Source organism: Oncorhynchus kisutch, unplaced genomic scaffold (genome assembly GCF_002021735.2).
Source record: "Oncorhynchus kisutch isolate 150728-3 unplaced genomic scaffold, Okis_V2 scaffold1792, whole genome shotgun sequence".
NCBI lineage: Eukaryota > Metazoa > Chordata > Actinopteri > Salmoniformes > Salmonidae > Oncorhynchus > Oncorhynchus kisutch.
The window spans coordinates 29,829-44,410 of NW_022263737.1; the positions used below are offsets into that span (position 1 = coordinate 29,829).

General features: G+C 44.9%; 1 protein-coding gene across 4 annotated transcripts; it reads right to left on the reverse strand.

Annotated features, from left to right (window-relative positions):
* Positions 1–315: 315 nt before the first annotated feature.
* LOC116367854 (alpha-2-macroglobulin-like) lies at positions 316–14,397 on the reverse strand. Of its 4 annotated transcripts, none has more exons than XM_031819032.1 (34): positions 14,232–14,397; positions 13,680–13,732; positions 13,334–13,354; positions 12,910–13,075; positions 12,729–12,813; positions 11,860–12,010; positions 11,634–11,754; positions 11,102–11,211; positions 10,817–10,990; positions 9,804–10,037; positions 9,353–9,419; positions 9,134–9,276; positions 8,845–8,994; positions 8,390–8,542; positions 8,158–8,245; positions 7,817–7,979; positions 7,343–7,568; positions 7,148–7,274; positions 6,927–7,048; positions 6,794–6,845; positions 6,633–6,716; positions 6,377–6,553; positions 5,822–5,897; positions 5,494–5,650; positions 5,318–5,392; positions 2,535–2,697; positions 2,085–2,275; positions 1,661–1,876; positions 1,394–1,518; positions 1,076–1,166; positions 901–969; positions 686–788; positions 546–599; positions 316–411 (listed from the first exon to the last, which is right to left on the reverse strand). In XM_031819032.1, the coding sequence occupies exons 1-33, from the start codon at positions 14,299–14,301 to the stop codon at positions 559–561; spliced, it is 4,044 nt and encodes a 1,347-aa protein (XP_031674892.1). In that variant the 5' UTR covers positions 14,302–14,397; the 3' UTR covers positions 316–411; positions 546–558. The 4 variants fall into 4 exon arrangements, with proteins under 4 accessions (XP_031674892.1, XP_031674891.1, XP_031674889.1 ...); XM_031819031.1 differs by having other exon boundaries at positions 7,817–7,982; XM_031819029.1 differs by having other exon boundaries at positions 7,817–7,982; positions 9,134–9,279.
* Between the last annotated feature and the right edge of the window lie 185 nt (positions 14,398–14,582).

A 14,582-nucleotide genomic window follows, 5' to 3' on the forward strand; every position in this document is an offset into this window, starting at 1 on the left:
TGAGAAATTCTCACAACACCAAAGCTAATAAACCAATAAATGTTCAATCAAAATTCTCAAATGATCTCAAACAATAACCGCCACTAATGTTTTGTTCCCAAAGAACCAGGGCTTCATGTCACAGACTGAGGAACAAAAGAGATGAGAACCCAAAGTTGCATACACTTTTGTACAGTTGGCGACCCTGATTAACAGCACAGATGGAAACTACACCTCCAGAGAGCTGCTCTGTTTACTGGACCCAATCACATTCCTTAAAATGTACCCCAGGATGAACACCACTGCCTCAATACTCAAAGACAAAAGGCTCCAGAAAGGGGTTCTAATGAAACACTTTATTTCCAGATCCATAGTTTTACTTCAGCACTTGAAAGACGTCTCAAGGGTTGCAGGTGTGACATCTTCTTCCATCTGTCAAGGAGCAAAGACATTTAATGAATCCTTTAGCAAACTGACCAGCATTTAGATTAAAGGAAGACTGGCTCCCTAAAATCATGTATAGTACACAATTCATCACCAATAACTACAGATTTCAAGTAGCTCACCAGTTTGGAACCCCTACTTGCAAGGGAAGACGTATTCTGTCTCAGCCTGGTCACCTGTAACCACAAGACAGCTTCGTCTCAGTAAATGAAAACAAGTTGACCAAATGTTCCTCAGAAGAGGGGCTAGTAGAGTAACTTACTTGGCTGGTAGTAGTCATAGATCTTGACCACTGCTGGCTTTAGATTCTGTACTGGGAGCTCCTGTATGATGTCCAGGGTGATGCGGAAAGGAAGTGATGTCAGCTGTTGGGAGAAAAACAAACATACGGGTCATTAAATGATCAAAGCAGAAGTTACTGTACATCAAAATATATTATGTTTAAATGAAGCGCCATGTGAATGGTTTTCACCTCACCTCTGTCAAGTACATTAACACATGGTCATCTTTGATATCAACACGAGCCACTTGACTTGAACCCCTCAGCTGTGAAGACAAGTCATTGATATTGCATGAACAAAGAACCGTCATCCTTAAACAAAAGGACACAGATGAGGCAAGACCTCCATGGATAAAGGGCCCAACAACTCACCCTCCCCAAAGAGTCTGGATCTGGAGAAAACCCAGAGAGCATTTTCAAATCCACTATAATCATATTGGTGGTGAGCTCCTTTCCATGATATCTGAGAAAGATGATTGACAACTGATTTTCATAATCAAATGCTTGGATTATTTTAGCCATAAAGACCAGATAAGCATTCTGACTGATCCAAGCCGAGGTACCAACCAGAAGGTCAATAACCTATGCACAGGTATAGCACTAATTCATTTTGGTCAAACCCATTCTGCAGATCACGCTCCAAGATGACACATTTCAAATAATTCATACAAATATGTCCTTCATTCTTACAGAGACTGGAGCTTCAGCGTGACTCTGGGTCTCAAAGACGTCCTGTTGCAGTCCACCTCTGGAGTCACCTGGATACTGAGCGTTGTGCTTCTGGTAGGAGTAGGGACGTTGTAGCGGAGCACCACCTGGGATAGAGAAGAGGAAGTCAGGGAAACCATCCTGTCCGAATACAAACATTTTATGAGCCAGAAGAAACAGCTTCCCTGTAATGTGTATTAAAGTGCATCTTGCGCCACAGGACTGGAGGAGAGATGCATATTCACTGACCTGCACTGAGGCACAAGCACTGCCCTGCACTTCAACGCTGTACTTCCCTTCTGTGTCCTGCAGCGCCCTCTCCTGGTACAGAAGCTTGTTGTTTTGGTTCACATGGAAGAGGCACCGGTCCCCACTGGGAGACCTTACAGTCACTGTGCTGGCTCCTCCTCTACTGAACACCCTGGTGGAGTAGAGAGCCAGGGCCTGGAGGGCCACCACCGTGTCCTAGACATGCACACCACAGGACAATCAGTTCAAAATGAAAAGAGACCATTTTGAAGGGTTGATTATTTTCCTCACATTGAACAGTTGCTCTATCAGTGGAAGGGAGCCTCACCAGGTTGGACATGAAGAACACATGCCCTGTGGTCTGATACAAGTCAATGTTTGTACTAGTGCCCCATTTCAGACCACTGGTGTTTAGGAAGTATACCTGGGTGGAAGAGAAGCCTCCGTAGGCGTTCTGCTGCCTCACCAGCCACCTGACGATGCGGGAGGCGTAGCCCAGGTCAGAGGTAGACCGAGAAGAGGCACTGAGGGACGCCAGCAGAACGTACGAGCTGATCTCCACCTCCAGGGAGGGTGAGGTCTCCGAGGAGGACTGGGACCAGTGCAGGAGACCCCCTGAGGGTTGAGGAGCACACACACACACACAAGAATAAGGACTAGCTTATTCATCCTAATACAGACTACACAATACAAAGTTCTGACCTCCCCAATTCATTTCCAAAACTATTTTAGGGTATTTTTTTCTTAACAATAATTTAAAGTTACTATTGTATTGGGCCCATCTGGAGTGCCAGATGGTTTGCACTTTTAGGAGTACTCCATTATCCAGGCATGCTCAATCAAGGCAAGACAGCGCTACCAGGATATAGCTCACCCTCTTGAAATGAGATGGTGTCGAGGTGCTGCAGAAGCCGGGCCCGTGTCTCCACGTCACCTGCCAGGGTGAAGGTGTAGGCCAGCAGAGCAGTAGCGTAGGTGTTGGACAAATCACTGGTGGAGTTCTTCAGGCAAGACAAGCTGTGGTCCACAACAGGATCCTAGAGCACAGAATGACAGCAGCACATTAAAAGCCAGCCTGGTCCCAGATCAGTTTGGACTGGGTTCCATTCAACTTGCTGTTCTGGGGCCTCAGGCAGTTCAAATTGTTGATTAGGGAACACTTTCTGCTGAGGAACGGGATTGTTTGTAAAGGGCATAATTTGTGTATATGCAGAGGTCCCCTGCTAAAAATAAACACCAACAGATCTGGGACCAGACTACAGCACATTTCCTTTCTCACTTTACAGTAGCAACATACCTTAAGGGAACATTTTGACAGTCGCCATATGGTTAGTGAGAAAGTCCATATTGCAAATATACGGTCCCTTACTAGACGTCCGAAAACGTTTGTAAAATTCACGGACGGAGTCGGGCCGTGCGGCAGGGCCGGATCTACCGGGAAGTCAAACGAACTCAGACATTCGGTTTCCGTTTGATAAAATAATCAAATTTGTCATTATTCCGCTGTCCCGGTAAATCCCACAAGAGGGCATAAGCAATCATATTGCAAATGTACAAAACATCACGAATCACAACGTGGCCTTCTCCTAAACGGAAATTATTTCAAAGCCGAAACTTGGTGAGCGTAGGTTTGGCATAATGGGCAGTTGGCCCCGAACAAGATGGCGTCTAGGCCTCAACGGTTCTTGAGTTATGGCCATTTTTCTGGGAAAAAAGGTCCAAAATTAAAATGAGCAAGTCAAGTCAAGGAGCCTCTGGTGTAAATAAAAAAAAGAACCAGCCATTTATCTATCGTAATTTAAGAGAAATCGTACAATGTCAAATTGGTGATGTTTTTTTTTTTTTAAACAGTTACAGATCCAGTTGCAGGGTGTTCATACGAATCTTTTTAAAGTGTGCTGCGGAGCTCTGCGAGATTTGTGATTTTCTGAAATAACACTCACTAAACCCTCCGTAAATAACTCAGTTAAAACTCAGGATTCTGTAAAGGCATACCCCAATCAGGATATGAGTTTATTTATAGCTTCCTGTGCCAACCGGAAGTGCCTTAAATGGTGTCATATTGGCTGTTTCCAAGGGTTAGAAAGGTCAGATCTTTTCAAAACTTCATATGTGTGATTAGGCAACCCCCATGAACTGTAAATCAGTCATTTTTCCCATAACATTTCAAAGAAAAACTAAATCACACACAGCTTGGCAGGAGGGACCCATTGGGGTGCAAAGAGACAGACAGTGCCTGTATTAGTTAACCTTGTTGGAACTTTTAAAGAACCGTCAGACCTAGAGTTCCGAAACCTGTTCTAGACCGCAGGTCGATAGAGCCACGTAACTCACCACGCACTAGAAGGTTCTCGGACCGAGAAACAGCCTCGTACATTTGCAATGACTTCAATTCATTTTGACCATCACGAAAATGACAACATTTAGAAATGTCCCAGAGTCGCAAGACTAGGTGCATTGCGACCGCCTCGGCCCATATAGACGGACCCCAACGTTTTTGTCCGATAGCTCATTCAAGGACCCCGTAGCAAGGCATGGAAAACAGTGGATTTTCAGCACCAATTAGGGTCTTGCTCGGGCACCAAATGACCTATCGAGCCTGAAACTTGGGATTCTGAGTTGCCTCAGCTAGGACCCGCAGCTGGAACGTAACTACGTTTTTATTATGGTTTGAAGAGAAGGCGTTGTGAATTTTGGGCCAGCTCTGTAGTATGAGATAGTTGGCTACTAAACGATTTGGAAAAAGTGGGTTTGGTGTCAGAATGATATCTAATTGACTGATGGACAGTGACTTGCTGGTGACTACTGTCCATTTGCAATATGTTTAAACAGTGAGGTACCAGAATCACTGCCCAGCCATCAATTTTGCATTCCTGCAGGATTTTTTTAGCATGACAAATTCGTGATGGTAAATGCCCATTGAACCATATTGCAAATGCACAGTGAATTTGCAAAAGTGAGAAAACATAAACCAATAATGAAATCAACACAACGAGCGATCAATGCCCGGCCATCCTGTGTTCATCAGGCCAGTCAATTTGGCATTTCTGCAGGATTTTTGAGCATGTCAAATTAAGACATTTGGCCCCAAAAAAAAGTTACTTTTGACTTCCTATGAAATCACATTGCAAATGGACAAAACATATGCACAAGTAAAAAATAACAAATGACTAAAGTATGTTGATGAAGTCCTTATACATGTGTAATTGACACAAATCAAAAGAATTTCGAAAAACGATCCAGAAAGCACTTTTTTTGCATTTTTTTTTCTCACTTTTTCAAAATGTTGCTTTTTGATGTTGACTTGTTGCATTTGCAATATGAAAAACCACAGTGGATTTTCAAAGTGTTACACCTGGCATTTGCCATATGGCATTTGCAATCAACGACGCCGAATTGAGCGGTATTGGACACCGTGTATATGGTTTGTCCAGTGCCAATAACTTCCCATTCATTTTTGTCCATTTCAGGGGGGTGTTCCCTTCCATATCTAAGCCCATTCTTTGTCATTTCATAGGCTACTAGCAGAGAAATTACTTCACTACGTCGTAGAAGCTGTAAATGACAGTTGATGTAAGACAGATTTCATACAGGAGGCTGAATGAGTTGCCTGTAATGACGGTGTGAGAAATGGTTCCACGGAGTGAAGCTACTTACCGTCACGGACATGTTGAGCTCCAGCATTGAAGCAGTGATGTAAGCCGTCAGTGTGACTTCATCCGTCACTCCACCCTAGAAAACAATGTCAAGACACCAACTGTATCTAGCCTGTTGAAATCAAACTACGGCCGGTCTGACGAAACAGACAACCAGTTTATTAGCAATATAAATACCTTCATTCGGTTGTTCAAGAGCTTCCCTAAAGTTCTGAAACAGCCATGTTGGCCTTGTTGACGGTCCAACCAAGTCTTGGATTGCTCCATCGTTGCCGGGTCAACATAGATGAAAGACTGGGCTTTGCCGAAGGATCTCAAGACAAAAGCAGTCAGCCTGAAGAAAGAAGTGGATTCATTTAAAAGCCCTGACATAATATCGTCAAGCTCCAAGTCATGACATCACACGTCAGCTGTCCTATCCATCGTCTCCATGCCAGAGATGCCATTTGATTGGTCAATACGTCATTGAAACTACCAGTAGGTGAAAAACAAGCCAAGTACTCACCAGGTGTTCCCCAAGCCTTGTCCAAACGTGCTGTACGCACCATCGGCATTCTTGTAGTTCAGCTGCCTTTGGTAACCTGCCGGTGGGTTTTTATCATCAACGGTGACCAAGCGCTTGTTCTATTCCCAGAGTTGTGCCCCAAACGGCTCCCTATATATCCACATCAGGGCTCTCCAACCCTGTTCATGGAGAGCTACTCTCCAACCAAGTTGTAATTAACCCCATTCAACCAGCTAATTATTAGAAGGGGAGCGAGATTAGGGTTGGAGTGAAAACCTACATACAGGACAGTAACAAGGTCGGAGAGTCCTGCCCTATGTAAGGAATAGGGTGCTATGAGACAGTGTCAATATTCTACCATCAAATGACTTCAGTAGAAAACCATGTGTTGGGTCAGTGATATCATCTGTTATGCAGCTCCGCCGTTACCATGACAGCAGGGTACACCGTGGAGAAACACTTTAAAATAGAAAACAAAATTCTCTAATTGGACAAATCCAGCCCGGTTTGTGGATTTGGCATCTAATCAAGACAGATTTTAAGGGACTCTCCTACCACTAGTGAGGAACTTGGTGGCCTTTTCTAGGATGGCTGGCGTGAGCTGCTCTGTGTTCCTCAGGTACTCCAGGATGTAGATATTGGGGGAGAGCAGGGCCATATTCTGCTCCCCACACCCATACGGCATCTGCAACAGTCCATCCAGGTTGTTGAGGGCCCGACCCAGGATGTCCCCTACAGAGAAAAAAGGGACTTCTGTTACAGCAAACAGCAGCATCGTCACTTCCCACCACTACACAATGGTTTATTTTACCCAGAACTGAGAGGGAAATCCTAGCAGAGCCATCCACCACATTCTGGGGAAGTTGCAGTTCCACCTCCTCCGTCAGAGCTTCTCCTGTGGACACAAAGAGGAGCTGAATGAAGATGATCACGTCAACCACCGTGAACATTCAACGTTGATTCATTACTGACCAGTAGGACACAGCAACCAGTTGTAGGTGTGGCTCTTCTCTGTTCCCTCAGCCTGGAGGAGGAGAGGGATTCATTTCAGAGGCAGTATCTGTGCTACCTAACGTTAGTTCTCCCACAGCAGTACACTACATACCTTCACCAGCAGGCTCCGTGTGACTGTGTCAACGCGTCCTCTCTCCGGTACGTTCACAACCCCATTGTCACACGCAGTCTGGGACCGGACAGCCTCCGCACTAACAGACACGTTCAAAACCCCTACACACAGTACAGCGCAGGTTACACAACATCCAATACGGTGACAGTACACAACTCAGGTTGACATGCATTCTGCCGTTTGAACAGATGAAGACTAACCCAGGACAGAGGGGGCCATTGTCCAACTGAAGGTCTTTCGTCCATTGGCACACAAGCACGAGGAGTCCTGGACATCACGCAAGGGTGTGAGAGTGTAGTCCGAGGAAAGAGCTGGAGTCACAGAAACCTGCCAAAGAGGAACACGGCGTAAGATAACAATACAACTCAAGAAACCATCCTGGTGCAGTGTCGTACCATGATGCACTTGGAGAGGTAGTTAAACACAGTGGCCTTCAGCTCAAAGTGCTCTCCCCGGATGACTGAGTAGGGCAGGGTGAGCTCCAGGAAGAAGGGCTGGAAGACCGTGAGCTCCACCAGAGGAGCCAGACCGAAGCCACTGGGGGCCAGGCAGAAGACCTCAGTCTCCCAGGTGGTGATGGTGTCTGGGACTGTCAGGGGGACATCTAAAGATCCAGACTCCCTGGAATACAGAGGTCAGAGTTCAAACAGAAATCCACCACGTGTGTCTCATTTCAACACAGTTTGTTGTTACAAATGCATTTAAGCTTTATCTAACCAGGGACACCCATTGAGGTCAAAGGGTCTTTCCTAAGAGAAAGCTGGCCTACAGAGGTTCAGGTTCCTAATCTACACCACTACTGTTTGGATACGAGGCAAGAGCTAAGAGGGCTTTCACCAGAGGTCGGCCTCACTCTGCAGAGCACTTACCCAACTTCCACAAGGTCCCAAATCCATGTCTCAGGGAAGAATGTACGGACCGTCTGTATGGGTGGCGGAGGTGGAGCGGCAAGTCCACCAGCCACAGCCATTTCAAGTCTAGGACCCGCTGATCCAGGCCTAGCCGATCCAGGCCTAGCCATTAGGCTGTAAGCTACTACCAACACAAAACATGGCCATTAGTGTCAAGTTAAAAATAGACTGAATGCTGCTGGGCTCAGTGAGTGCATGCAGTGTTTAGACCAGGCTTTGTTATTCTAGCAAAAGGTCATCCATAACCCAAGATTCATTAGACTTGGCAATGAGAATAAGGGTTGGTAAGGACATCTCACCATAGGAGCGATAGTACTGGTTCCCCTGGTAACTGAGGCAGGAAGGTACTCTTATATCCAGGTTAGTCGCTAGCTTCAATCCCAGTGTCTAGAAATAGCAGAACCAATTTAGTAATAAAAGTCAGTTTGTCATTCTATTAAGTTTAACACATTGTAACAGTACGGTGACTGATTCTTCCCAGAAAGAAGAAAAAGAGGCTTCAAGTTGAGAAAACAGGGCAGAAATATTTACCTGAAAAACTGCATAAGGATCATTTGTCTGCTCAGACGGTCCATATGGGTGTGGTATTATGGATCTCCTTGGTCGAACGCGTAAACATGCTACTGGATCTTCAAGCTCGTAGGGAATATAGGTCATTTCCTTGACCGGTAACAAATCAAATATCTGGAAAGGGACAACAGGGAGGTGTGAAATTACCTTGTTCATTGGGGACCAAACAGAACAGACTGAAACGACTACTTTTTGTTGTCCATTGCTAAACGTTCAACAAGGAGGTGCTTTCCAGTTACTGAGAGGCAATAGAAAGTGGGCCTCAAGCCAGAGAATGAGTCCCATCACATTTGATAAAAGCTCCCTACAGTGAACAGATCCACTCCATGTCTGCTGTAGTCACTGGTTGTATTCCCAGCACCACCAAAACAGTAGGTATGGTGGTACCACTTGTTCACTTCAGTGAGCCGTGTTACCTTGTCAGCATCCAGCCTCTTCCCTGGCTCCATGATGCCAACACTCTGGTCAACAGCACTGAGGCCACAGAGGGAACCGGGCCGGGCCGAGAGATGCAGGGTGTTCTCCTCCCCTGGGACAGCGTTGGAGGGAGAGAACTCCACCAACACCTGGCAGACACAGATCCCATTACTCCAGGTATGATACAGTCTGCATGGAAATACTGGACACCTTTCATAAAAGGACAACAATGTTTGTGATGTACAGTCACTGGGGATATGCCAGACTCCTCCACACACACACACACACCTTGTTCCTGAAGCATTTCTCAGTGGGGAAGTTCATGCTGTGGGCGATGACAGTCTCACTGGGTAGCATACTGTACACCAGGAGCTGAACCACCGGCGCCATCTCTGGGACCACTGCCAACGTCAAGGTGACGTCACCCTCAGCTACTGCAACGCAAGAGCAGGTCACTCATTAAGCACCTTCCAGAACGTTCAGAATCACTTCATGAAATTCACTCACCAGGACTGTCCTGCTGCACAGTAACATTGATGTGTCCATGCTGAACTATGACCCCTCTGGACAAGGCCTGGAGGGAAAGGAAACAGTTCTCAGCAAGAGTGGAAACGTTGCAACCTGGACTCACGGGGTTGACGTAACACGGTTAACAAATCCAGGACTCCAATTAGTATGATACGTTAGCACCTATTCATTTGTGGATGCCCATCATCCATTTTATATAGGTTATGAATTTGATAAATGTATTATTTATAGATTACGAATTCCAATTTGTAACATGAGCTAGGTTGGGTTACAGTGGTTGATTAGGAGTATTGGTGTAGTTTAGGAACATCCTTCCTTTGAAAGTGTGGCTCGGGCCTGAAATGATCCTGGTCAAAAGGAGTGCAAATAGGAAATATGGTGCTGTTTGAGAGGCACCATGGGTTTGCAGGTTGTTCCTGGTTCTACTCACCAGGTAGAGGACAGCCACAGAGCCCTTTGGGACAGTCTCCCCTACGATGGCATAGCGGATGGTGATCGACACCGCCTGCCCACACGCCAGTGGTTTCTCCACCTTCTGAATAGCCAGGGAGCTGGACGGTTTAATGTCAGGGGCAGCGGGCTGGATCAGCGAGAGTAGGTGTTGCCCTCTGTTGAAATAGGGGACCCTGTATCCTGGGTACTCCACTTGTGGGGTGTCGCTCACCTGGAAAGGAACAAAAGGAATAGTAACTAAAGGCCCAATCCTAAATCAACCCCTTGAGCCCGTCCTATATACAGTGGGGATCTGAGAGGATGACAGGAAGCAATATGGTAACAGATCCACCTTACTTCCACCTAGCCTGTTAAGGTCATGACCTCTGGGCATCGTTTCCCCAACAGTCCTGGGGACCCCAAGCGGTGCACGTTTTGGTTCCCCCGTCACAGGAATGTCATAATTCCTATCTCTGTTTAAGAATTTCTAAGATTCTTATTTGTATAAAATAGACAGGGACCAGTCTCCTCAAAATTAGATGATAGTATTTATTCTCGGAGCTCGCTGCCATGAAACCACAAACAGTTTATATACTAAATATGACGCCATAGGTTATAAAATGTCTTTCCTCCTATGACCAGGACAGAACAGGTTCAAAAGTTTATTCCAACCCACTAGCTCACTCACTCCAGACACACACTTATCCAGATTAACTTCTGGAATCTTCACCTTCATCCATCACTATTTAGAAGACTTTTCCATTATCTGGAACTCTCTATCTTATCTAAACATCCCAGAGCTAAGTTGAGTCGGTTCAACCATAGGTTAACGACCCTTTTTGCTTGCTTAAAAAGCCACAATCCTTCCTTATGAATTGACATTATTAATCAGATATAATAAAGAGTATAAGTTTAATTAGTTATAGTTCTATTTAAAATGTAGATATTGTTTAGTCCCAGACACTGGCATCGAGTATAAAGTCTCTCAAACCTAGAAGGAATCATACTTACTACGAGGTTAATATTCTCTTTGGGCAGACTGGTTGTGTTGACGGAGAACCTGGCAATACCACGACTGTCCGTGGTTAGGTTCTGTAGTCGTAGATATGAGGACCAGCCTTTCTCCTCGAACAGGTAGACTAACATGTCAGAGATGGGTGTGTTGTTATATCGAACAGCATTTATCTGAAGAAAAAGGGGGGTGTTGTATGAATGAAGTGACACCACATACTGGTAGTTCAGGAAGCAGGACAAACCAAGCATACACAATGCAACAGGAACACCATTTGGACTTACCTTGCCTTCGATAATTGATCCATGCTCATAGATTTGGGGCGTGTCAACAAATGTGAATTCTCCAATCACATAGGAGAGCTCTACATTTTTTTCCTCAGACAGTGTAATACCTGTCAAATGAAAACAAATATGGTTTTATTTCACAATACAGAAACTGAATTGCAGTGCAGCTTCCACAGAATATTAAAACAGCATTACATAAAACCCTGCTGCAGCACCAACGGTCAAAAAGCTCTTTCTTACAAAACCTTGAGCCAACGCAGAGTAACCCAAACTCAGTTCTGGGGACCCCCCCTGGGTGCACCTTGTAGTTTCTTGCCCTGGCACTCCAGCTGATTCAAATCAAAACTACATTATGAGATGGTTATTTCAGTCAGCTGTGTAGCGCTCGGGCAAAAACCAAAACATGAACCCAGGGGGAACCCCAGGACAGTTAGGCAATAGTTACGTCGCCATCAGCTGAAGTGAAATGAAGGGTTTGTATTGAGTCAACAACATGATGCATCTCATAATGATTGTGATGAGGACTTGCCTGTCCCCTCCTCCTGTACTTCTGCATGGACACTAAACACGTCTCCCAGCAATTTCTCTCCTGCATTCTTTGTGAAAAGTGCCATGTTGAAGACACAAGAAGCACAGCCAGTATGGTCCATCTAGGAAAAGCAAGCAGAACCACACATAAAAACAGATTTAAATCCCATTCAAAATGTAATAGGTTGGTAAAAACAGCACTACTCGTTTTAGGAAAGCATACAGACCTCTATTGACTCTTTGTGGCATGGAGGTGTGTAATCAGGAACTCCTTGTGGATTTCGCTCATCAATTGTTATTGGTATCACTGCATTGTCCACCAAAGGTCGGCACAACTTGACCCCTGCTTTACCAGGTACAGGCTGCCCATACGTGTATCTGATTTCAATTCACAACAAGACAAGTGTCAATTTCCTACATCCAGTTACCATATTAAAAACATAAGACCTAAAGGCTTCAAGTCAGGCGTTTAACACGGTCAATGAATCTGGACCTGTATTCATAGAGCCTCAGAACGGGATCAGTTTTAACTATAGATCATAATGAACAAGGTCACATGTCAGGCTGGGACCTGATCCTAGAACTGCCATCCTAATTTGAGATGCTTTATGACCGAAGAACCAGCTGTTCATGTGATTGCCACTAACAAATCTCAGGGATCCTAGCAGCAGTAGCACTATAGGTCTTCAATTAGCATGGGTCATTAATGCAGACCACATGCATATTTAAATAAGTGTATTATGTCAAATGAAGCTACAGTACTAGCAGAGGCTGCTGCCTACAGACTTGACATCATTGGAATACTAGTCACTAATAATGCTTACATACCTTGCATTACTCATCTCATATGTTTATAGTGTATTCTATACCTCTGACATTGATCATCTATCGCTGCACCCGCAACATGAACCAATAAAATGTTATTTACTTGTATTTTCAAATCCTTCATTTGAAACGTGAAAGTAAATGTAATACTTCTAATAGTAGTTGAACCCAGGTCTGCCTTCACGTAATGAGATAATTAATGACATGTAGTGGAGTTAGACATCACCTTGTAACTACAGTACATTGCAAATCACCAATAGTGTTTACTCACTCTGCACACACTTTCACTTCATACTCTTCTTGAACAACGCTGATCTTGTCAGTGAGGTTCATTTTGATCTCAAACTTGGGCAAAACTACAGATAAAAAGAACAGCAGTCAACTCCAGAACGTTCCAGGATTGTGATGCATTGATGCAACATTACCGAGCATGAAAGAGAAACTCAACCTACCATACTGTTCTACCTTGAAGTTGTGGTAGATTTTCTCTTCACCAATCCACACTACAATGGTATAGGATCCTACAGGTGCTTCAGAGTTCAGGGGGTGAGAAAGCTGCAGAATGTTGCCACTGGATGTAGTGTTGACCCACTGTCCAATCCGGTTGTGATTAACATCCTGTTGGTTCATAGGAAGGGGCATGTTCAGCAGGACACAACGTTGTGGAAAGTTCACAACGGTATACAGGACAAGGAGTCAGTTCTATCTGCAACATTCATCTACCGAAGAGGGCCCAGATTACACACAACGCTGATTGGAAGTATTTAGCCATCTTCTACAGTAGGTGGATATGAGGACCTAGCTAGCAGGGGGAGTCATAATGCTGCAGTCTTTACACGGACAGTCAACATAAAGTTACACCAACAAGGATCTTACCTCAAGTTCCACAATGTTGTACTGTGAAGGGCAAAGACAAGAGATGGGCGTCATGTTTCATTAAGAACTCCAATGCCAAAACGGAGCATAGCTGTCTACAGCTACTAGACAGGTGATTGGCTTGGTCACTTAACGTAAACATCACATGTAACATTTGCAATTCAATCTCAGGAAAAGATGATCCCATACATTCCAATCTGACCTATACGAATGGAAGCCTCATGTCATGGCTGTACATAATACCAGACTGCTATGTCCATCACAGTATTGTGACACTTCTGCATCTTGGATTGAAATAGTAGAGACTGAACTAAATACTATTGTCCATCGTATATTTTCAACTCACCAGCTGATTGACGGGGCTAAAATGGGTATCCAAGGTGACGACTCTAAAAAGCACTGTAAACAGCCAACGAACCAAGACGACAAACACAATGAGAATATTAGAAGCATAATTCCAAGGATTCCCAGAAATACTGGTTGAGGATTTCCAGCCTGATTCCAGTGTACATATCCTGAGTGAACCCAGGGGGATTTACTGCATCTGCACACATTCCTGAACAACGAGGCTCTTCAGATGTCTACCGTTTCCCTCTACAATCCTCATAAGCCACGCATGACGTTAGAACATAGTGGACGGGACCAGACTGGGGAAGAGCATTGCCAGCAATGATGGTGTTCTTTTCTACACAATTATTGCCTGATGCATTTCAAACAATACTTCATTGTAATACTGTTATAGCCTCAAATAAACAAAGGGAGCACGGTGGGGTCGTGGATAACTGTTGATGTCAAAATGGGGTCAGGGGCCCAAAAAGGTCAAAGCCCCGGAGTAAACCATTACAGAACATGCCAACACCTAATTGGCCTGTTTCTTAGCAACCAGACTAAACATTACCCGTTTGTCCTGGGTTGTAGATTGGTTTGTCCGTTTGGATGAACGTCACGGGGCTGTAGGGTTTGATCATGACCCTTCTCTCCTCTGTTGATAGGAATGTTTCTCCTCGAACCTCCACCTTAAAGTTCTGCACTTTGTCGCTATTCACACGAGGGGCCTGTCAGGGACGGAAACAGGGCAACGCCGGTGAACAAACGGACCGATAACATAGGACATTCAAATGTGGTGCCGTGTGGCCCAGTTTGTAAGAGCGTGCCATAGCCACTTCAAGGTAGAGCGTTTAACTCCTGCAGGGATCCCATTATCATTCAGCCTACTGTAAGTTACAGACAGTGGGGCAAAGAAGTATTT